Source organism: Centruroides sculpturatus, unplaced genomic scaffold, assembly GCF_000671375.1.
Source record: "Centruroides sculpturatus isolate CEXI.00-Female unplaced genomic scaffold, Cexi_2.0 scaffold841, whole genome shotgun sequence".
NCBI lineage: Eukaryota > Metazoa > Arthropoda > Arachnida > Scorpiones > Buthidae > Centruroides > Centruroides sculpturatus.
This window is the reverse complement of record NW_019385220.1, coordinates 85,429-109,060: the sequence shown is the minus strand read 5'-3', so window position 1 is coordinate 109,060 and position 23,632 is coordinate 85,429. Positions and strand designations below refer to the sequence as shown.

At 36.6% G+C, this 23,632-nt stretch overlaps 2 protein-coding genes and 1 long non-coding RNA gene across 3 annotated transcripts in view; all 3 read left to right on the top strand.

Annotated features, from left to right (window-relative positions):
• The window catches only part of LOC111636340 (cytosolic non-specific dipeptidase-like), a 66,363-nt gene that overhangs the window by 5,114 nt on the left and 37,617 nt on the right, over positions 1–23,632 (top strand). Inside the window, exon 2 of the mRNA XM_023381558.1 lies at positions 23,067–23,190. Coding sequence (XP_023237326.1) covers positions 23,067–23,190 — 124 coding nt within the window. The remainder of the gene's footprint in view (positions 1–23,066; positions 23,191–23,632) is intronic.
• Positions 6,158–6,838, top strand: LOC111636342. The gene is made up of 2 exons (XR_002758520.1): positions 6,158–6,422; positions 6,511–6,838. It is a non-coding gene; the product is annotated as an uncharacterized LOC111636342 (long non-coding RNA).
• On the top strand, positions 13,106–16,808 carry LOC111636341. The gene has a single exon (XM_023381559.1). It carries the CDS (start codon positions 14,317–14,319, stop codon positions 14,944–14,946), a length of 630 nt encoding a protein of 209 aa, XP_023237327.1. The 5' UTR covers positions 13,106–14,316; the 3' UTR covers positions 14,947–16,808.

Here is a 23,632-nt window from a genome sequence, read left to right as displayed (position 1 = left end):
AAAAACGCAAAAACCCGCATCTAAAATAGTATAATAGAAGCCAAGTTTTTCACAGTAAGCCTTAATCTTGTCCCTCTCCCCCCAATGGGGTAATTTCGACATGTATTCGACAGCCTATGTCCACCCTGAGGTTCCATTCTAAATATTGGTGAAAGAATTTTTGAAATCGGATGAGTAGTTTTGGAGATTACCTGCTGCATACAAACTAACATACAAACATTACCTCTTTATTATATTAGTATAGATAACACAATGCAACAAATTGCAAGGTCACAGAAACTTTTTTTGAAAATGTAGGCGTTCTTTATGTATTTCGAATTCCTGAATTCGAAAATGGTATTCAAAACATTGTATCACCCACAGTTTTTGCACAAATCACATATTTTGCAATAATGATAATATACACGAAAACATCATATGAAGCTCAGAAGCGGTGCATCGCTTTCAACTGTTCAACACTTATGCTCCTAGCAGCACACAGCGAACTGTCACACTGCAAATGGCGCTGCCTGTCCATCACTCTGTTGTATTTGTGCAAGGAAGTATGTGTTAGTGTACAATGTCTACCTGAAGCTGTGTAAATTCTCCTAACTATTTTTGTTATATTTGTGGTGAACTTGTGGTGAAAAAAGACCGAAGAAACATTACTGCCTTCGTGAAAAATGTCTACCATCCCTATTTTGGAATGGAACTAGGCGACATCAATAAAGCATGGGGTCTATAGGTCATGTGTGTTGTGTGTATAGAAGATTTACGATGGTGGGCGACAAGAAAGAAGTCATTACGATTTGACATCCCTATGGTCTGGCGGGAGCAACAGAATCATACCAACAACTGCTACTTCTGCTCTTGTAAGGTTACAGGTTTCAACAAGAAACACAAGAAGAGTATTGAGTATCCGAACAACATTCGCTCAGCGATTCATCCTGCTCCACATGGCCCGGATATACCTATACCACAGCCTCTGTAGACATTAAATACGGATGACAGTGATGACTCAGATACCGTGCAGGAGACGGAAGATACTGAGTTTGAAGTAGGCACAGATGAGGGCACTCTTCTGTTCACTCAGCTAGATCTAAATGATTTAGTCCGTGATTTGGGACTGACAAATGATAAAGCAGAGCTTCTAGGGTCAAGACTGCATGAAAGACATTTGTTAGCAGCTGGTACATACGTTACATTTTACAGAAAAGAGGACTTGATATTCACACAATATTTTGCTTAAAAGGACTTGTTAGTCGACGCTCAATCTGATACCAATCGGATAGTATCCCTCCAAATTTTGAAACTCTCCCTTGTAATTCCAGCTTTTTGTTTACCTTTCTGACAAATAATTTTTTAGTCTTTGTGAGACTGTTGGATGGGCACTTGTTAAGTTTTGCATCGGGGTTTATTTACAAAAGGTGAAAGTTTAACTGCACATTTTTTTATTAATATTTTTGTTTGTTAATGTTTTAATACCAAATTTCATCTAGGCCTATTTGTTAATATTTGTTAATGTTTTAATACCAAATTTCATCTAGGCCTTGCATTTAAATAATTTTTTGTGAGCTAGTTGATTTGTGTTCTGAATTTTTGTAAGTGCTTTTCTGAACTTTTCATTTAAAAAAGAAACTGATAATATTATGGAGCCTAAAAAGAGGAGTGTCAAGAACTGTGCTCACTGTAGAAACCGAGGAAGAGATAATAGCCAAGGTAGAAAATGGGCACAAGATGTCTGATGTTGCTAGGCAGTATGGCTTGAACAGGTCTACAGTAGGCACAATCTTAGCTATGAAAGATATATCAAGAAGTCTCAAGCTGCTAATGGAATAATGAAAATCACATCTGAGAAATAAAAAGCATTTTAGAGCTCATAATGGAAACTGATCTGACAACAGAAGAATTCCAGGGATGTCAGAACAATGATCATCCAAGTGGCATCCAAACCAGAATAAAATTAATGGGGTTGGGTATCTCTACAATTACAATGCTATTAATTACTTCTGAAAAATCCTGAAGAAAAGAGAGAAGCAATCGACATTAGATAGATTTGTTAACACCCACAAACAGAAAAAACATGACTAATAAAAATGCAAGACTGCATATATATGTATTTTTACTATTACATATATACTTTTTTACTACGTTTATTTTTATATTTTATATTTTTTGTAGTGTAGTACTGGCATTTCTANACTGCATATATATGTATTTTTACTATTACATATATACTTTTTTACTACGTTTATTTTTATATTTTATATTTTTTGTAGTCTTCGGAACGAATTAATAAAATTCCCATAAAAACCTATGGTAAATCGATAATCTGTTAACGAACAAAGTCTTGGAACGGATTATGTTTGTTAACCGGTCACCCACTGTATTTTTTATTATGTGGAGCAATAGCATTCATTTAAAAAAAAAATTAATAAGCAGTTCCATGTTTACTATTCTCATGATACAATGAAGTAATAAGCTAATAAACTTTTTGTATTGAATAAAATAGGAAAGAGGGAATTGTTTACAAATAAAATAATATGTTGTAGTACTGTACATTGGAATAAATTTGTAATAAAAACTAAAATTTTTTTTAATTGAATGCTTAGGACAACTTTTTGAAATACTTGTGTTCTACAGAACATGGGTTGAGAACTACTGGTTTAGGCAGCCATGTGGGACTACTTGGAATGCAGAATTTTATTTTACATATCACCCCTATATAAAACAAGATCATAGTGTATGTGAGAAAACATTTACATAAAATCCAAAATCTATCAAAGTTTCAACTCCTCAAACATTAGAAATGATTCATTTTCAATGTTTAAGGAAATTAATATTTTGTAACTAATCAAATACATTAATGCATAAATTAAGAAAAAATGTATATATAGGAGCTTCCCTAGTTACAAACTTTTAGACCTATAAACAATTTGACCAAAAGTTAAATTTTTAAATTTTGCACAGATTTCAAAGTTCTCTTGCTAAAAAAATTAATATCAAAAATACCTTAAATCCAGTAAAAATAAAACATTAATCCTTGAATGCTGTCTTTCAGAGAAAGAGTACACTTTCGAGACTATATCTGAGAAAAAGCTATTGAATTTGAAGTTAGACCTGAACGACAAAATGGAGGAACAACTCGTGAAATTTGACTCTAGTAAGAGAATTAGAAGGTATAATATACACATGGTGAATGTAATCCAACAAGAGGATAAGCATATAACACATATGTTCTTCCTTCACCCGTGTTTTTCTTTACAGGATTCTTTTATAAATTCCAACACTCCTCATTTTTGTTCTTTTACATACAATTTCTGCAGATACTTGGACAGAATCATTGAGTATAACCTTGCGACAAAAAATATTCACTGCAGTACAGAAAAAAAAGAACTATGACTAAATACAGGTAGGCCTCCGACAATGCGGTACCTTTACAACACGTTTTCGCTCCAACGTGGTACCTTTACAACGCGTTTTCGCTCCAACACGGTTGGAAAAATGCGGAAATTTTCTTACTACGCAGTTTACGATATTTAGAAACGAACAGAAAAATCGCAACAGATCACATAATACGCGCCGCAGTTCAGTGTACAGAGCTAAATGTTCTGGAAAACAGCTGTTTGTCCACATTGACGTGTTATTCCCATGAAAGTTTCAGGGGAAGACTGGTATCTAGACAGATGTGCATCAGTTACCATAAACACTCAAATATATCACTGAATTTTCAATAATTTATACTCTTTCAATAGGTGGGGACCACAAAAATGGTCCAAAATACAGTATAAACGTCTATTGGGTGTATATTTTTAACAACATAGTGAAGGGAAGTTACTTTTTGCGATTTTTACTGTCCACAAAACTGCTTGAAAAAATTTTAGCTATAACAATGTCGAATGAAAAGAAAGGACTGTCGTTAGAAAGGAAATTTATTAATATATCTCTTCAAACAAAGATAGAAATTTTGGATNTGCTTGAAAAAATTTTAGCTATAACAATGTCGAATGAAAAGAAAGGACTGTCGTTAGAAAGGAAATTTATTAATATATCTCTTCAAACAAAGATAGAAATTTTGGATCAAATTAAAAATCAGGAGCGGATAGCTGATATTGGTAGGCATTTTAATTTAAATGAGTCAACTACTCGGTCGATTAAGCAATAGGAAGAAAAGATTAGGAATTCAGTTGCATCCGGAACATCTATTCTTGCGAAAAATGCTGCTCGTCTGAGAGCACCTATAATGAAAACAAAAATGGAACAAACGCTAATATTATGGGTAGAAGATATGAACAAGAAACGGTTGCCTTTAAATAAAAGTGCACTTAAACACAAAGCCTTAAAAATATTTGATTATTTAAAAAAAATGGGACAGTCGTCGGCTGATGAAACCAGTGTTAAATTCGTGGCTAGCAATAGCTGGTTTGAAAAATTCAAAAAATGCCATTCAAACGTCAAGTTTTTCTTTTTTTAGAACCGAATCCCAGTTTTTGCATTAAGTTGGTGTCTCCTATAATGCGATTTCCCACAACGCGGTATTTTGAAGGAGCGTATCTAACGCGTTGTAGGAGGCCTACCTGTACTTAAAACTACTTATACTAAAAAGAAAGAGGAAGAAAAGATAGACAATAGGATAGCTGGATACATGATAGAAAAGAATGGGTACCCAAAGTGTCAACGATCTTGGAGTGATGGTGTTGATTTTTGAATTATTAACTCTTGTAGAACTCTATCAGGTTCTCTCAATAAGCTTCTAAAGATCCTTATATCAAGATATATTTCGGGCTCCTCTCGAATGCTAGCTTAGTCATATTGTCTCCTTTGTTCTCCAGTCGATGCCAGAACAACCTGGACGTCCTCACAACACATCCTATTAGGAAGAAATTCCTAGAAGGTGATAGACAAAAGAACTAACAAAGAGGAAGAAACCAAAATAAATACTAAGAATAATACAGTAGACCTCCCTATAACATGTAGCTACGTTCCATGTTATAAGAATTTCACGTTGTAGGAATCCTTAAATGCATGAGCCAATCACAGCTTGACACCCGACACGTGTGAAGTTTATGGACTATGACTGTTTGAAAGGTTTTCTTTCATAAAATTAATCAATTCTAGACTAATTTTTTGGGAATAATCTGTATAAACTATGCTATAAACAAATTAATTAATCAAAATATCTATAACCATAAGGTAGATAATAGGAAGATAATTGGATTTTGGTAGGATTGGATTAGGTAGATAATTGGATTTTTACGGTTTTTATACTTATGTAATCATCTTATTGTACAACCCTATCTGTTTTATTAAATTTTTTTTTTTTTACTTTGATTTTTGAGCGTTTGTGCCCTTTGTCATTGGTGTGATAAGCCCTTCCTATTATCTACCTTATGGTTATAGATATTTTGATTAATTAATTTAATTATACTAAGGGCTAAAAGCAATTTCTACAATGTTATATTTAAAGAATAATTTGCCTAGATCCCAATTGATAATTGAGCATGGGCCTTCATCTATTAAATGTTAAAATGGATAAAATTAACAGTGACATCTGGCTGCATCATATGTTGTCACCACTTGTGCTCCAGATGTGTAAGGTAACACACCTCCTTTGTAACCGCTCCCTGCATCTTGTAAAAATGTCTGAACCTGCAACTCTGTTGTTCTACTGTTTTTGGTATGTACATAATTTAAACTGACTGTATAATATTAGTTCATAACTGTTAACCAATATTTCGGCTAACTTATAACTATTTTTGTATCAGCACCCTGTTCATCATGTTACCATGCAACGTTAGGAAGAAACATTACTCCTGTCCACATTGATATGCTTACTGCTCGTACAGTCATGTCGACGGTTTCATCTTTATATTGTATAGCTTTAGGCATATTTTTTAGTTTAATTTTAAATTTAATATTTTTTTCACCTTGTATAATTTTAAGTATACTTAGACCTGTCGCTATTACCAACTGATGAGGGACTATTTTTCCATTGGAAAATAGTCCGAAATGCATTTTGGATTTTTACGGTTTTTATACTTATGTAATCATCTTATTGTACAACCCTATTTGTTTTATTAAATTTTTTTACTTTGATTTTTGAGCGTTTGTGCCCTTTGTCATTGGTGTGATAAGCCCTTCCTATTATCTACCTTATGGTTATAGATATTTTAATTAATTTATTTAATTATACTAAGGGCTAAAAGCAATTTTCTGCAATGTTACATTTAAAGAATAATTTGCCTAGATCCCAATTGATAATTGAGCATGGGCCTTCATCTATTAAAAGTTAAAATAGATAAAATTAACAGTGACATCTGGCTGCATCATATGTTGTCACCACTTGTGCTCCAGATGTGTAAGGTAACACACCTCCTTTGTAACCGCTCCCTGCATCTTGTAGAAATGTCTGAACCTGCAACTCTGTTGTTCTACTGTTTTTGGTATGTACTTAATTTAAACTGACTGTATAATATTAGTTCATAACTGTTAACCAATATTTCGGCTAACTTATAACTATTTTTGTATCAGCACCCTGTTCATCATGTTACCATGCAACGTTAGGAAGAAACATTACTCCTGTCAACATTGATATGCTTACTGCTCGTACAGTCATGTCGACGGTTTCATCTTTATATTGTATAGCTTTAGGCATATTTTTTAGTTTAATTTTAAATTTAATATTTTTTTCACCTTGTATAATTTTAAGTATACTTAGACCTGTCGCTATTACCAACTGATGAGGGACTATTTTCCATTGGAAAATAGTCCGAAATGCATTTTGGATTTTTACGGTTTTTATACTTTGTAATTATCTTATTGTACAACCCTATCTGTTTTATTAAATTTTTTACTTTGATTTTTGAGCGTTTGTGCCCTTTGTCATTGGTGTGATAAGCCCTTCCTATTATCTACCTTATGGTTATAGATATTTTAATTAATTTATTTAATTATACTAAGGGCTAAAAGCAATTTTCTGCAATGTTACATTTAAAGAATAATTTGCCTAGATCCCAATTGATAATTGAGCATGGGCCTTCATCTATTAAAAGTTAAAATAGATAAAATTAACAGTGACATCTGGCTGCATCATATGTTGTCACCACTTGTGCTCCAGATGTGTAAGGTAACACACCTCCTTTGTAACCGCTCCCTGCATCTTGTAAAAATGTCTGAACCTGCAACTCTCTTGTTCTACTGTTTTTGGTATGTACTTAATTTAAACTGACTGTATAATATTAGTTCATAACTGTTAACCAATATTTCGGCTAACTTATAACTATTTTTGTATCAGCACCCTGTTCATCATGTTACCATGCAACGTTAGGAAGAAACATTACTCCTGTCAACATTGATATGCTTACTGCTCGTACAGTCATGTCGACGGTTTCATCTTTATATTGTATAGCTTTAGGCATATTTTTTAGTTTAATTTTAAATTTAATATTTTTTTCACCTTGTATAATTTTAAGTATACTTAGACCTGTCGCTATTACCAACTGATGAGGGACTATTTTCCATTGGAAAATAGTCCGAAATGCATTTTGGATTTTTACGGTTTTTATACTTTGTAATTATCTTATTGTACAACCCTATCTGTTTTATTAAATTTTTTTACTTTGATTTTTGAGCGTTTGTGCCCTTTGTCATTGGTGTGATAAGCCCTTCCTATTATCTACCTTATGGTTATAGATATTTTGATTAATTAATTTAATTATACTAAGGGCTAAAAGCAATTTCTGCAATGTTACATTTAAAGAATAATTTGCCTAGATCCCAATTGATAATTGAGCATGGGCCTTCATCTATTAAAAGTTAAAATAGATAAAATTAACAGTGACATCTGGCTGCATCATATGTTGTCACCACTTGTGCTCCAGATGTGTAAGGTAACACACCTCCTTTGTAACCGCTCCCTGCATCTTGTAAAAATGTCTGAACCTGCAACTCTGTTGTTCTACTGTTTTTGGTATGTACATAATTTAAACTGACTGTATAATATTAGTTCATAACTGTTAACCAATATTTCGGCTAACTTATAACTATTTTTGTATCAGCACCCTGTTCATCATGTTACCATGCAACGTTAGGAAGAAACATTACTCCTGTCCCCATTGATATGCTTACTGCTCGTACAGTCATGCCGACGGTTTCATCTTTATATTGTATAGCTTTAGGCATATTTTTTAGTTTAATTTTAAATTTAATATTTTTTTCACCTTGTATAATTTTAAGTATACTTAGACCTGTCGCTATTACCAACTGATGAGGGACTATTTTTCCATTGGAAAATAGTCCGAAATGCATTTTGGATTTTTACGGTTTTTATACTTGTGAGGTTTGCCGATTGGGGAAAAAGTGTCGCGACAGTCGAGCGGTCAGCACTGTCGTGTGGGAGTGGAAAAACTTACTGAGACAGGTCCTCCATCGCAAACTATTTATTAAATATAAAAATTTCGCTTACAACTACTGTTTTCTTCGGCATAAGGCCTATCCACAGAGTGAATCAGTTCGTAAATAAAGTTCAATTTTTCCTATGATTTTCTCTTCTTTTGGCAAAGACGATGAGGAAAACGTAGGCTCCGGGGCGCACAGCACAACTTGAAGGGGTGATTCTCACAGAAGATTACCCTTGGCGAAAGTTGCTGGGACAGAATGGCGAAAACTTCTTTCGGGACGACGAACCGCAGGAAAAATCCAGAAGCGGAGCACACCGAACTTAGAACCAAGAATGTCACTTCCCATTTTTGCGCGATTTTTATAAGTTTTTCTGAGTCCCAGATCGAACATTCCGATAGGGCGATGCCGATCTGCCCCCGTTCTCTAATTGGTCTCCCTTCCTCGTTACGAATTGTAACGGGATCGGAGCCCAGATCGCGGGGTGAGTCCCCCCGACTGACAATTTGATTCCTATCGAAGATGTTCGATCTAAGTACTCAAATTCATCTATTGTTTCTTTCTGAGAAATTCGTTTTTTCTCAGAAATTTCTACAGATATGACTATATATGGACATAATATATTCACCTTGCGTTAGACTGTTTCTTTTTACCATATATATTATTATAATTAAAAAAACACTTTTTTTATACGAAATTAAAACATTATCTTACGCGAATTTCGACCTACTTTCGGAGCCTCACACTTATGTAATCATCTTATTGTACAACCCTATCTGTTTTATTAAATTTTTACTTTGATTTTTGAGCGTTTGTGCCCTTTGTCATTGGTGTGATAAGCCCTTCTTATTATCTACCTTATGGTTATAGATATTTTGATTAATTAATTTAATTATACTAAGGGCTAAAAGCAATTTCTGCAATGCTATGCGATAAACAAAAAATTGTAGGATTACTTACTGAGTGTGCACCATTCGACATCGCCATTGCTTAAGCTTGTTTTCATCGTGGAGCAGCGCACCAAACAGTGGCTGCGATTTCTGATAAGTTATTTTTCTGCAAAAAATTCATTGAACTTTTGAGACATCATTAATATAAATAATTTTTTTTTTTGGCTGTTGAATAAGAAATGTTTGTTTCACAAGAAATGTATAAAATTACAGTGCTGTATTAGACTTACGGTGCCTAATTTACATACTGTACAGACGATAGTAAACTCAACTTACCCGCCTAAACTCTCCATAGCGTGGCGCTGGACGGTGGAAAGTATATAATATATAATTATAATAAAGTTACAATAAATTAAGTTAATATAATCGACCCCCCCTATAATTACGGTCCCTATAATTACGATTCCTATAAAACTACGAAAAAATATACGTATTTTGGAAATGTTGAGTCGGATTAGTGTAGAATCGATTAATTTTATGGAAGAAAACCTTTCAATCAGCCGTAGTCCGTAAACTTGACACGTGTCGGGCTGTGATTGGAATGACTTGTAAGAAATCGGATTCCTAATAAATTGGAACGTATCTATATCTTATAGGGGGGTCGACTGTATATAATTATATATACAGTACCTAATTTATATATATTTAATATATAATTATATGTACAGTACCTAATTTATATATAATTTATATATAATACTGTACAGAAGATAGTAAACTCAATTTACCCGCCTAAACTCTCCATAGCGTGGCGCTGGACGGCGGAAAGTAGTTTGGCTGCTTGTCCACTATTGGTCCAGATTCAACCAATCCTGTCACGACACGAGTCGGCGACGACGTTTTACGAGTCCCTTTTAGCATCCTTATATGAATACTGTCGCAATTTTTTCGCCACATTATAGGAATCTCCGTTATAGGAACCCACATTATAGGGGGGGTCTACTGTATATACAACAATATACAAAATAAGGCGTACAACCACAAAGGAATGGGAGCAGCTGTGGATGAAAGTGATAGTGTGCCACTTACTGTTAACATTGCTAAAAGAATATGAAACAGTAGTTGCTGTGATAGAAACATAATGATGAGCATGACTTTAGTATTCATCAAGAACAGGTTACTAATGCAGTGTTCAGTGCAATGAGAATAAGAAACAGGTATAACATAAAGAACAAAACTTTATTTTATACAGTATGAACACAAAAAAAGATCAGGTCCCAACTCAGGCGCATTGTTAGTGAATACTTTTATACAATAGTATAGAACAATCAAGATCGTTACACAAAAGGATCTTCTCAACCATTTTTCAGGATTCACACACACGGGGTTCAAATCATAAAAATATACACAAAGATCAGCTGTGCTTAAAACTACCTTACAATCTGTTTTTTTATTCTAATTAATGTTAAAAGAGGGAAGAGATGTTAGATAGGGAGAGATAGATTTATGAAGAAAGAAGTCTTAGAAAGGGATACCTTTTCTATGACATCTTCATGTATCACGATGAAACGGTCCAAATATACCTTTTGCAGTTCTCCTGAATCTCACTGGTATATGTATTTTCTTTCTTAGTTGTCACTAGTTCACTTTTCTTTTGGTCTTCCGAACAACAGTTCCCATTTCCCATTTCGACTCTCAGGACTGACTGGCACTTTCTGTACCAACTGTATCTTAGCGGTCATACCCTGTTGCTTTTGACGCCACTCAAAGCCTGGAGCTCATCCTCTTCACGTCTGCCTTCTTTGGGAACTTGACTAAAAAGTGCTGACTACACTGATGTTTGCCCTCAAGGCCTTCTCCACTCTGTTGTCTAATGCTCATACCCACAGAAGTAGGGCAAGGGTGGAAAGTTCTCAAACTCGGGAAACAAAGGAAAATCAAGAACAAAAGGGAAATTAATAGGCTAGGAAAGGGAAGTGATAGAAAATGACAATAACATAACTTAGAAACTATACATGAATATGGCATCATGCGACACTAAACACTGAACTAAAGCATGTGGATATGAGCTTTCCTCACATCACAAATGAAAGTATATTCATGGCCAGCAGTTGTGATTATAGATGATTCCATTGTAATCAGAAAGGAAATAAAAGAAGATTGCCCAAAACTTGGTAAGATAAGGAAAAAACTGCTGTAATAAACATAAAGAAAAGGATTGATGAAAATATGGTCAAACAAGCACAGCTGTTCATAGCTTGGATGAAATCTCATTTCTTACATTCAGTGGAGTCTCAGGGAAAATGAATCTCTCATTTTCAATTTGTTATAGGCTCTAGGGGAGTGGTCCCCAACCCCTGGGCTGCGAACCAGTACCAGTCCGTGGATCAAATGGTACCGGGCCGCCCAAGGAACATTAAATTACTGGTATTTTCATTTTATTTACTATGGTGTATTTCTCTCTCTCGGGTTTGTGCAACTTTTAATGAACAATGGTTATTCCGTTGTTCATTAAAAGTTGCACAAACCCGACTGGACATAAAAAACACGCTTCGGGTGTCATTGTCTCCTATTACCCCCAGATGGAACAGTCTTGTTGCAAAGAAACAAGCTCAGGGCTCTCATTGATTTAACGTTCTAGTGAGTTAATCAGCTCCATCGTGATAACGCATCCGCCCATTCTGTGCATCTGATTCGGGCTTTCATCGCCAAACACAATACTCCTGTGGTTCGTCACGCTCTGTACTCTCCCCACATGGCTCCGTGGGACCTTTGGCTATTTCCTAAGCTGAAAATGCCGCTAAAAGGAACCCGAATTTAGTCGAGAGAAGACATTGTGCGGAATCCGACGGACCGGCTGATGGCCATTCCAAAAGATGCGTTCCAGCAGTGTTTCCAGCAATGGCAGGAACGCTGGGAGAAGTATATACATTACCAAGGAGACTACTTTGAAGGGGATTAGGGTTTTGTACCTCAAAGTGAATAAATTTATTTTTGCCAACCAAAGGTTTGATACTTTTTGAACACACCTCGTAAGTTCACTTTTTATAGTAGTTACTTGATGACTTGAAAAAAGTCATAATTTTTAAATTCATAAAATTAGGTTAACTGTTCTTAGGATGTAGACAAAAACAAAGCACTAAGCTCTTGTCAGATCACAAGATATGTCACATCAAATAACTGATAAATTACTGAATATCTGAACATGCTTTTTGAAACTTGATAATAAAACCATATAAGATTACTAATTGTTCAAGCAGAATGAACAGTTTAGAAATACCACAAATCAATTGATAAAGATATATGGTTAAGTTAAATTTCAATATTAGCAAATGCATAATACTAACCGCTAAAATTTAGAAAATTATTCTATTATAATTGCCATATATAACTTTCAAGAAAATAAAAATTAGTGTATTCATCTAGAAATTAGACTAGAAAAAAATGTTTTTGAGACTCAGCATACAATCAGATGGTAAGGCACAACTTTGCTAAACTTGATACATTGCAATAACATATCAACTACCATAAATCATCGGGCCATAATCAGGTTATATCATAATATTAAATATACTGAAAGAAGAAATCGGATCGGAGGTCCAGGTATCATAACTGGCAACGGTAAGTGGCACAGTAAGCAGCAATTGCGGGTCAAGTCCTGCTCCAGGCAGATTCTTTTCATCCACTTTAGTCTGAAATTATTTAATTAAATTAGAACTATTAAATTTAATACAAGATGTCACCTAATGCTTCCCTCTAAGGGCAAATTTATTTGTAATTTATTATTATTATTATTATTGCTAAATTATAACCCANGACCGGTCCGCGGCGATAAAAAGGTTGGGGACCGCTGCTCTAGGGCAACTAAACACTTGGTGCAGGAATCTATGAAGAGTGTCATGATAAACATCAAAAAGCTTGATAAGGAGATTTATATAAAGTTAGCTAATGGAGAGTCTGACTGTAAAGAAAAAAGGAACCTTGAAACTGAGTTTTCAAGGTGAAAACATCATGCTAGAAGCATTAGTTGTTCCAAGATTGAGTCAAAATTTACTATTAGTAAGAAAAATTATATTGAAGAATAAGTGTATGATATTTACACCTAACTGGATTAGTATTGTCAGAAAAGGCTTCAAAGTAAACTGCATCTCTCATAATAAGCTCTTTACAATAGTAGCTCAGATAAGAGATGACAAGAGATGTTCAAGTATGTTGGCAAGCAGTGACAATATATGATGCAGAAGATTTGGTCACCTAAATAGACATGGATTGAAGTTACTTAACCTGCCATTTGACAATAATATATGTGAAGTGTGCATAGAAGGAAAGGCTGCCAGACTTCCATTTATGAAGGAGACTACGTCTAGATGTAAGCAATTGGGAGAGCTGTTACACATCAATATTAGTGGACCTGTAATTTCATGCAATATAAATGAAAGATAATTCCAATGTATTATTGATGATTACTTGCACTTCACACACAAAATTATATCCATTGAAAAGTAAAAGTGAAGCACTACAGAATCTAATAAACTGTCAAACAATTCAAAGTGCAATTTAATCTGGGTGTTAGCAGGATCATGTGTGATGATGGAAGAGAATTCATTTCAAATGAACTGAAAACCTTTTTATTGTTTATTCTGAAACTGGGCATCTTAAAAAATCTTGTGGCAAATGCAGCCCTTCACATCTGTACCCTTAATGGTTGTAAAATACAAGCAATTACCCCCGGGTGTACGAGTCATCACTTCCTGAAATAAATTCGAACTCACCCCACAAAGACCGTCAACCACCAGTTGTCTTTGTTAGCCGCGTCGTCGAGACGTGTAGTACCAAGTACACGAGAAGGATAATAAAAGTTTTGTTTTTGTTACGATCTCATCTCGTTTGTTTCTTCCACTCGCAGCGACGAAAGATAAAGGCAACAACAACGCAAAAAACCACATTGGTGAGCCGGACTAAGAACATAATTCGACTAAGAACTACCATTGGAACCTTCATCAGGTACTGTACACCGTTTTCCTTTTCTCAAGACCTCAGTCGTCAGATCATGGCCGAGATTGGAGCTGTAAAAATCCCTCCATACAACTTTTCCGACCCAGCCTTATGGTTCCACATGTGCGAAAGCACATTTGTGCTAGGATCGCCAAAGCCGATCACGGAAAGTGCCACAAAGTTCAACTACGTAGTGGCCCATTTACCACCGGAAGTCGCATCAACGGTTAGAGACATTATTATTTCTCCGGACTGTACAGACCCATACGGTCACATAAAGGTGGAACTTATTAAACAATCCGGCGAATTGTTTCAACAGGAGTTACGAAAACTATTGGCCGAAGAACAGCTAGGAGATCGCAAACCCTCCGAACTACTACGTGTTCTAAAGCGTTGGGCGGAAAATTTTCAAATCCCGGATGCAGTTATACTAGAATTATTCATACAACACCTTTTGACTTCCGTCCAATCTATCCTAGCCGCCATTACCCCACTCGATGTAGACAAAGCAGCGGAGATAGTGGACTGTGTGGTGGAAGTATCCCCCGCAATGATAGCTTCAGTATTGCAACCTGAGAAACCCGATACCGTAACCAACAAAATACTAGTTGAAATAGATAAACTTAACAAGCGAATCAATCAACTAATGCAGGCATGTCGGGATTGCAGTAACCATTTTTCTTGACACTCCCGCAGCAGTTCAGGACATTGGAACAATTCGACTCACCGCAGTATCAACAACTACTGCTGGTACCACAACCGTTTTGGCGGAAAGGCACAAAAATGTATTCCTCCGTATAGTTTTCCAACAAACGAGAACGGCGTAGCGTAGAGACGACATTCGCTTTGCCGGAACAATCTTGTTGCCTGTTCATCCTAGACAAGAGAACGAACATAAACTTTCTCGTTGACACAGGTTCCAATATTACGTATCACGTATCAATATTTCCAGCCTCCTCATCTCAAAAGAAGCGCGCATCTCAAATGACCTTGATGGCAGCAAACACAACTGCAATTTATGTCTATGACCAACGAACACTGACACTCAATTTTGGGTTAAAGAAAATTTTTTGCTGGAAATTCCTTATTTGCAACATGTCAACAGCAATAATAGGTGCAGATTTCTTGTATCATTTCCATTTGGTACTGAATCTTAGACGCAAATGTCTCACAGACGTTCAGACAAAGGTGAACTCTCCAGGCAAATTATTAGAAACCTTCATCCACTCTATTAAGATAACGACCGACGACTCCATATATCATAAGATATTGGAAGAATTTCCTGAGATCACCAGACCTCCACGTCCTAATCAACCCATAAAACACAACGTAGTACATCATATAGAAACGATTGGTCCGCCCATAACTGCGAAACCACGTCGCCTAGCTCCCGATAGACTTAAAATCGCTAAGGCCGAATTCAATAAGATGATAGCTCTTGGCCATATGTGAACATCAAAAAGCAATTACGCATCACCAATCCATATGGTCACCAAGAAAAACAGTTCGGATTGGCGACCCGTGGGAGATTATCGTGCTCTAAACGCACAAACCATAAAGGACAGATACAGCGTTCCAAACATTGCAGATTTCACATCGGAACTGCACGGAACACAAATCTTCTCTCACATACACTTAATCAAGGCCTATCATCAGATATTCATCTACCCACCGCACGTGCACAAAACAGCTATAACGACACCGTTTGGTCTTTTCGAGAGTACCAGGATGCAATTCGGATTGTGCAACGCATCCACAACATTTCAACGGTTCATCGATGAAGTAACCAGAGGACTCTCCTTCGCATATGCTTTCGTCGATGACATATTAATAGCGTCACACTCCCAGGAAGAACACATCTCGCATCTTCGCGCCTTATTCCAATGTCTCTAGGAATATGGGTTGACCATAAATCCATCAAAATGTACCTTTGGTGTACCATCAATCGAATTTCTCGGATTCAAGGTCTCGGAAAAGGGTCTGGAACCACTCCCTGATAGTCAGAGCCATCCGAGAATTTCCCAAACCTTTGTCTCTCACTCAACTTAGACGATTCTTAGGTACAATAAATTTCTACAGGAGATGCATCCCTCGAGCGGCACACATCCTCACCCCGCTAGTGCAACTACTAGAAGGAAAAAAGAATGAGAAACGTACGTCACTCACTCGGAAAACAGAATCACAATCTCTGCAATGGTCAGAATCGGCAGAACAATCCTTTATATTGGCTAAGGAAGCACTGGCCAAAGCCACACTTCTCCAGCATCCAATACCCGGAGCTAAACTATGCATATGGGTAGATGCGTCAGATGCAGCAGTTGGAGGAGCACTGATGCAATACAACAGGAAATGGGAACCCATTGCTTTTATCTCAGCAAAATTGGCACCAAACCAACGCAACTGGTCAGCTTATAATAGAGAACTATTGGCAATATACGCATCAATAAAACGATTTCGCCACATGTTAGAAGGCCGTGAATTCGCGATCTACATGGATCAAAAACCGCTTATATACGCCTTCAAACAAAAACCAGATAAATGTTCACCATGACAAATGCGGCATCTCGATTTTATATCCCAATTCTCTACGGATATACGTCATATTCCGGGCACAGCCAACACAATAGCAGACGCTCTCTCCTTCATCAAGATAGATTCTATCACCTCTGCTTCCCCTCTAGACTTCCGAGTGCTAGCCACATCACAAGCTACAGATTTGGAACTTCATCAATTGTTAAAGGATCCTATGTCGCTCAAATTAGAGCTGAAATCCTTCCACCTAACAAAATCGACCTATACTGTGACACATCATCCGGAATACCTCGCCCCTTCGTGCCGCATAATTTCCAACATATCATATTCGATCACCTACATGGACTTTTTCATCCAGGAGCAACAGCAACCACTAAGCTAATTTCAAGCCGTTATGTTTGGTCGGGCATGCAGAAGGTTAGTGGGCACAACATTGCATCCCCTGCCAGAAATCGAAAATCCACCGCCACGCCTGGACACCAATAGGGAAGTTTACACTCCGGAAGCAAGATTTTCCCATCTTCACATGGACCTGATAGGACCACTTCCGCCAGCTGACGGGAAACACTACTGCCTTACAGTGATCGATTGTTTTACCAGATGGCCAGAGGTCATCCCAATTGTTGACATATCTGCTGAGACTGTATGCCGAGCCTTTTTCTCAGGTTGGATCCTTGCAAGATTCAGATGCCCTACTACCATCACCACTGATCGAGGACGTCAGTTTGAATCAAACCTCTTCCTAGAACTGACCAGACTTCTCGGCACCAATCGCATCCATTCAGCAGCATACCATCCCCGATCAAACGGTTTAATAGAACGATTACATAGATGCCTTAAGGCATTGTTAATGTCACACGAATCCTCCAAATGGACAGACGCCCTTCTGGTAGTCCTCCTGGGAATTCGTTCAGCAATTAAAGCCAATATAGGCACAGCAGCCGAACTGTTATATGGTACCCCGTTAAAATTACCAGCTGACATCATTAGCCCCGACACCCCACGAGTTCCTCGCAAATCATTTGTCAGTCAACTAAAAACCCACATGGCCAATCTGAAACCGTTAGCAACTTCCGCTCATTCCACACAGAAAATTTTCACTCATTCAGAGCTAAAGGAATGTGCACATGTTTTCTTAAGATTTGACGCAAATTGACCTCTCCGCCAGCCTTACTCGGGCCCATACAAAGTGCTAGAAAAACACGACAAAACAATAGTAATTGACATCCAAGGTCGCAAATCAACCGTCTCCATTGACAGAGTAAAACCAGCGTATATCTTACAGGACGAATCACCCCAGGAATCTATTATCAAACCCATCAGTCAAGTCCATCGCAGACACCACTGTCATCAGCAACAGTGAACAACAAAAATCTGGAAACTACCTCTAGAGAAGATCAAACTGTCACAACTAGATCAGGCCGTCACGTTCATTTTCTTAAAAGACTAGTCACCATAATGTAATGTTAAGCGACTCGTTCGGCATCAATTCTATCGCTCGTCCCTCATTGGGGGGGATACTCTGTGGCGAACGCCGCCCTTCACATCTGTACCCTTAATGGTTGTAAAATACAAGCAATTATCCCTGGGTGTATGAGTAATCACTTCCTGGAATAAATTCGAACTCATCCCACAAAGACCGTCGACCACCAGTTGTCTTTGTTAGCCGCGTCGTCGAGACGTGCGGTACCAAGTACGCGAGAAGGACAATAAAAGTTTAGTTTTTTTATTATTATTATTATTTGAAGACAAGTTTGCCTAAATAGGGATCACTATTTCTTACTTTTGCATTGTAGACAATACTTTTCCGGCGATCAACCTTCCTTTCTAGGCTACTAGCCGCCAAAAAGTTTAAAAAAGTCCTTTTAAAAACACAAAGATTTCCAATTAAAAACACACAGATTTTCTAAAATCGGAACTGGTGTTATATGAACGTCTTCCTTGTTACCATCTGTACTTTCTTGGGGGTATTTCTGCCTTTTATCCACAGAGTAGAGAGCACTGGAAAATGTAGATTAAAAAGGTTCTCCTGGTGACGATATTTTACAGTCATAATTCGTAATTTTTAGTACAGTTTAGTTTTTTGTTACGATCTCGTCTCATTCATTTCTTCCACTCGTAGCGACAAAAGATAAAGGCAACAACAACTCAAAAAACCACAATCTTTTGTTCAAACAGAGGCACGGAATTGGAATATACAATGCCGTACACACCTCAACAGAATGGTGTGGCAGAGAGATTGAACAGAATGTTAGTCGACAAAGCAAGAACAATGCTCATTGACAATAAACTGCCAAAAACTCTTTGGGGAAAAGCAATTAGATATGCTGCTTACCAGCTAGAGAGATCTCCCACTAGTACTCTTCGTGATAGTTGAAGACTATCATAAAGATGCAGTATGTTGCTTCTAGTGAAAACATAGCAGACATTTTCACAAAACCATTGTCTCAGGAGGGGTTTTCTAAACTGAGTAATATGATCCAGATCACCTAAGACGTTTGCTTATGCACCTTTTCTAATTCAGTTTTTGTTTAATTAATATTTAATGTTTTAAACTGCAAATTGAGAGGAGGGAATGTTAAGAATTGTTAACTTTGCCTGAGAGTGAGTGCTTTTTGTAACGTGGTTGGGACCCTATCCTCGTACCTATGTTTCTCTTTTCATGTGTGTGTTTATTCAATAAACAGGATGCTTATTGTAAAAGCTCTGTGCATGGCTATTTATTATAAAAAATCTTAACAATTAGTGGAATGAACTGCAGTTAACTTTAAAGCTTCTGCAGTTGTGCCACATGTTTGGAGACCATTAGTTTTATAGTTTTGTTTATAACCATTTTGCTATATTTAGGTTTTTACTCTCAATATATATATTGATGTATTTATTTAATTATTTTATATTTAATATTTTTAATCCTATTATTATTTATTTTGTTAATTATTTATTCCTATTTCCTATGATTTATTTAATGCACATGTGACTATCAAGGTAAATTTTCTAATTTGAAACTAAAAACATTCAAAAATACAGTAATACCCCGAACTTACGCGATAGGTGGGACCGAGCAATAACAGCATAAGTTGAATTCGCATAAGTCAGGGTATAATTTTGCAATTTGTGTAAAATCCAAGTCGGATGTATGTAAGCTAATAAATGTTCTCGTTAGGCTGTGTACACATTAGGCGTTTTTAAACACACATTTTAAAGAACCAAGAGTTCTGCATAGGTGTACATACTCAAACGTGCACTTCTGGCCAAGTGTGTGTCAAATGCGCATTGATAGATTTTAGTTAGAACGTGTGTTTCATGGGCGTCAGCCGTGCGCTTTAATATACTCGTATATGTGCTGCCATGTTGTTGTACATTCGATCACGTGCTTTCAGGTAGAGTGGACGTATGTTAGCCAAAATGGAGAACGATCATTTTGATACTGATCCAAGGTCGCAAATCAACCGTCTAGATTACGTTAGATTTATTGATGAAATCTAAAAGAGACCAGCTATTGTCAAATGATTTTATAGACATTCTAAAAGAATTAAAAAATTTGGGTTCATATTATCTTAGTTTTGGATACAATGTCAGAAACGTTCTATGCGTCAGTCTATCTCGTAATATTGGGTGCACTCAAAATTCTCTTTGCCTCTGCCATCGTCTTTTATAGCGACGATGGAGGAGGTACACACAAGCAATTACTTTCATGTCCATTTCCAAACCGAGCCAGTGCTAACGCTCCACTAAACGTTGTTGAACGCAGAACTAACGCACAGTGCGTATGCTGCTAACGTGCATTTAACGCAACACAAAATTCCTAATGTGTACATAGCTTTAATCTTATCTTGTCTTTTGATTCGTTCACGGTTACAAGAAATCACCACATAGTCTGTCAAGTCTCCATAGATATAACAAACACAGAAATAAATAACACAAAATAAATTGTAGCTGTGTGTTGATTCTGCGCAACATGTCCGAACATGTAAGTTGAACAATAGTGTGGGGGGTGAGTAATCACGAGTTGCGTGGCAAACAAAAGACGAATAGACAAGATTTGAAAATCGCATAAGTCGAGGTATTACTGTATGCTACCTGTTCTATTCTAGAACCCGAAGATGGCCATTGTACAGTACATGGTCTCAAATGTTTGTTCTATTAATTGTTCTATTTTTACTGGATTTAAGGTTTTTTTTACATTAAATTTTATTTAATAAATCCAATTATTGGAGTTTTTTCATTGTCTACATGTCGTGAGTTGTCATTGAAGTCAGTCTTTAGCCAGTAATAAATAATTTGGTAGATATCTATAATATAGTGATGGACAGCACGCTAATCATTTATTACAAAAAACTTTTGCGATATAAGCGTTAAATTAAACACGTATGTCACTAAATTGGCGAGCGCTTTCGACGATACACACTTTCGTTTTCTTCAGGTCATTAGAAGATACTGTATAAGAACCTTTTTTTGAATACAAAATTTTTAAAAAACATTCCAATCCTAACTAACATTTTGGAATACCAGCAACGGTAGAATACAAAAAGATATTTAAATAAAAAGCACGCGCTTATACTGCGCATGCGCTAGACGCCTCTATATTGTGGATTTAATTGCGATGTTTTATATAACTGTACAAGCTGATCCACAAAGGGGGCAAATCCAGTGTGGGGGTGTTGCAGGGCCTTAATGCGTTGGTGATGAGGGCTTCCCAGATGTATACGAGATTTTTGTTGTCACAATGTTTTAGTATGACCACATCATTCCACAAAGGAGTATGCTTGTGTTGTAGTACCATTCTGGCAAGTTCTGTGTCATTTTTGCTGTCCCTGATGGAATGTTGATGCTCTAAAATACGGTTAGCTAACATTCTGGTTGTCGCACCAATATAATGGGTGCAACCGCCTAAATCATTCTCTAATGGGACTGAATAAACCCCCGATTTTTCAATGGTGGATAAAGGATCCCTGTCGTTGGACAGCAACCTCCTAAGATTCGGCCGCGGAGAGATCGACAGAAACAAATCATGTCGCCTAAAAATACGACAAATACGGAGAGTGACACGGCCAGAAAATGGTATCGCGGGCAGGACTATTGTGGACTCCTTCGGACGGCGTAGTGTGGTGGCAGGAAAGAGTGATGTTTTTACCTTATTTAAGATGTAATTAAATTTGGCTTTGCTGTAACCCGCCTCATTTATCGCTTGGTAGATAATATTAAGTTCGGTGTCAATAGCCGCCTGGTTGGATGATAAGAGGAAGGCCCTTCTTATTAAAGGTGAAATTGCCGCATTGACGTAATGTTGCGGTTGATATGCCGTAGCAAGGATTAGAGGAGGTACACCACTGAATTTGTGGAACACGGAGTATGTAGTGCTATTTCGGGATTTATTAATTTTTAAGTCCAAAGCGCTCGCCAATTTAGTGACATACGTGTTTAATTTAACGCTTATATCGCAAAAGTTTTTTGTAATAATTTGGTAGATTTGCTTCTATTACATTGTGGTTGTTCATTACTGAGAAATAGTAATGTCTGCGAACAAACGTTACTAATAGTGATACATAAAACAGATATACAAACAAAATATCCAAACCGATTCTTTTAGTACAGATTCCAACTTTACCCTTTTGTTTAAACAAAGGAAAAGTATGTCTTTTATGAAGGCATAGAATAGAGCCTTTACTACATGAGAATGAAAATTAATGAATACACTGTACAGTAATTTACCTGATAAGACAGACCTTAGAAAAATACTTCATAAAGCATAAAGCTGTCTTTATCAAAAAAATTAATTAACTAAGGATTTTTTTGCCCTGCCAGGATGTGGTCGAGTTATCCGGAGTGCCGGGTTATCAAGTGCCGAGTTATTGAGTGCCGAGTTTTCGAGGCTCTACTGTAGTAAATCTAACAGTGGAGATGAATGCAAGAAATGTGGCACTATTGCTGTGGAAACTAAACTTGACATTATAAAACTAAGTGTGTAAAGATAAAAAGAAAACATTGAAACACCTGCTATTATGCAGTAGCAAGCAGGTAAACAAGAGTAACGTATTCTATTAAGTATACTGAAGTATCAAACACTAACAATACATGGTTATTTTGTGTACAGTACAAATGTACTTTCTAGGTTAGTTTTTGATTTATGAACTTATGACACAAACAGGTTAGGTTCCTGAGGTTTTAAGTAGGGAAGCACCTTTATATTTTAAAATTTAAAATGTTAATTTTCAAACTTTATTGAAATTACTTATTTAATAATTGGTTTAAAATGATGAATTTTATATATAGTTACATTCAGGCTCATCAAAAAGAATATATTCAAGATCTAGCTGAAGCTGTAGCTATTAAAAGTGTGTCTGTATGGCCAGAGACTAGAGATGAAATTACAAAAATGATGAAGTTAATTAGCAAGGTAACATTTATTTTTATTAATTATCATTAATATTTAAAAATTATGAAAATTATATATATATAGCAATGATACAAAAATATTTGTGTATACATGGTCTGTTCAAAAAGTATCGGACCTTTTTTTTTTCCGCGTAAACCAATGATGCGCGAGAGGCCTCCTTCGGTGGAGTTGTGGAGGGGACAGTCATGCACAGCCCTGAATTTTTTCCCGCCTGCAGGAAGCGTCAGTTGTTGGCAATCAGCTTATGAGTGAGGTCATGTAGTGCACTTTCGTCGGATTCCACTAAGCTGGAAAATGACTGAACAACGTGAGCAGCGATGTTACATCAAATTTTGCCAAAAACCTTGGCGATACCCGAGCGTAAACCATTCACAAGATTCAGCAGGCTTTCGGGGACGATCCTCGAGGCCAAAAAAAGCGCGGCAGGTCCGCAGCAATATCA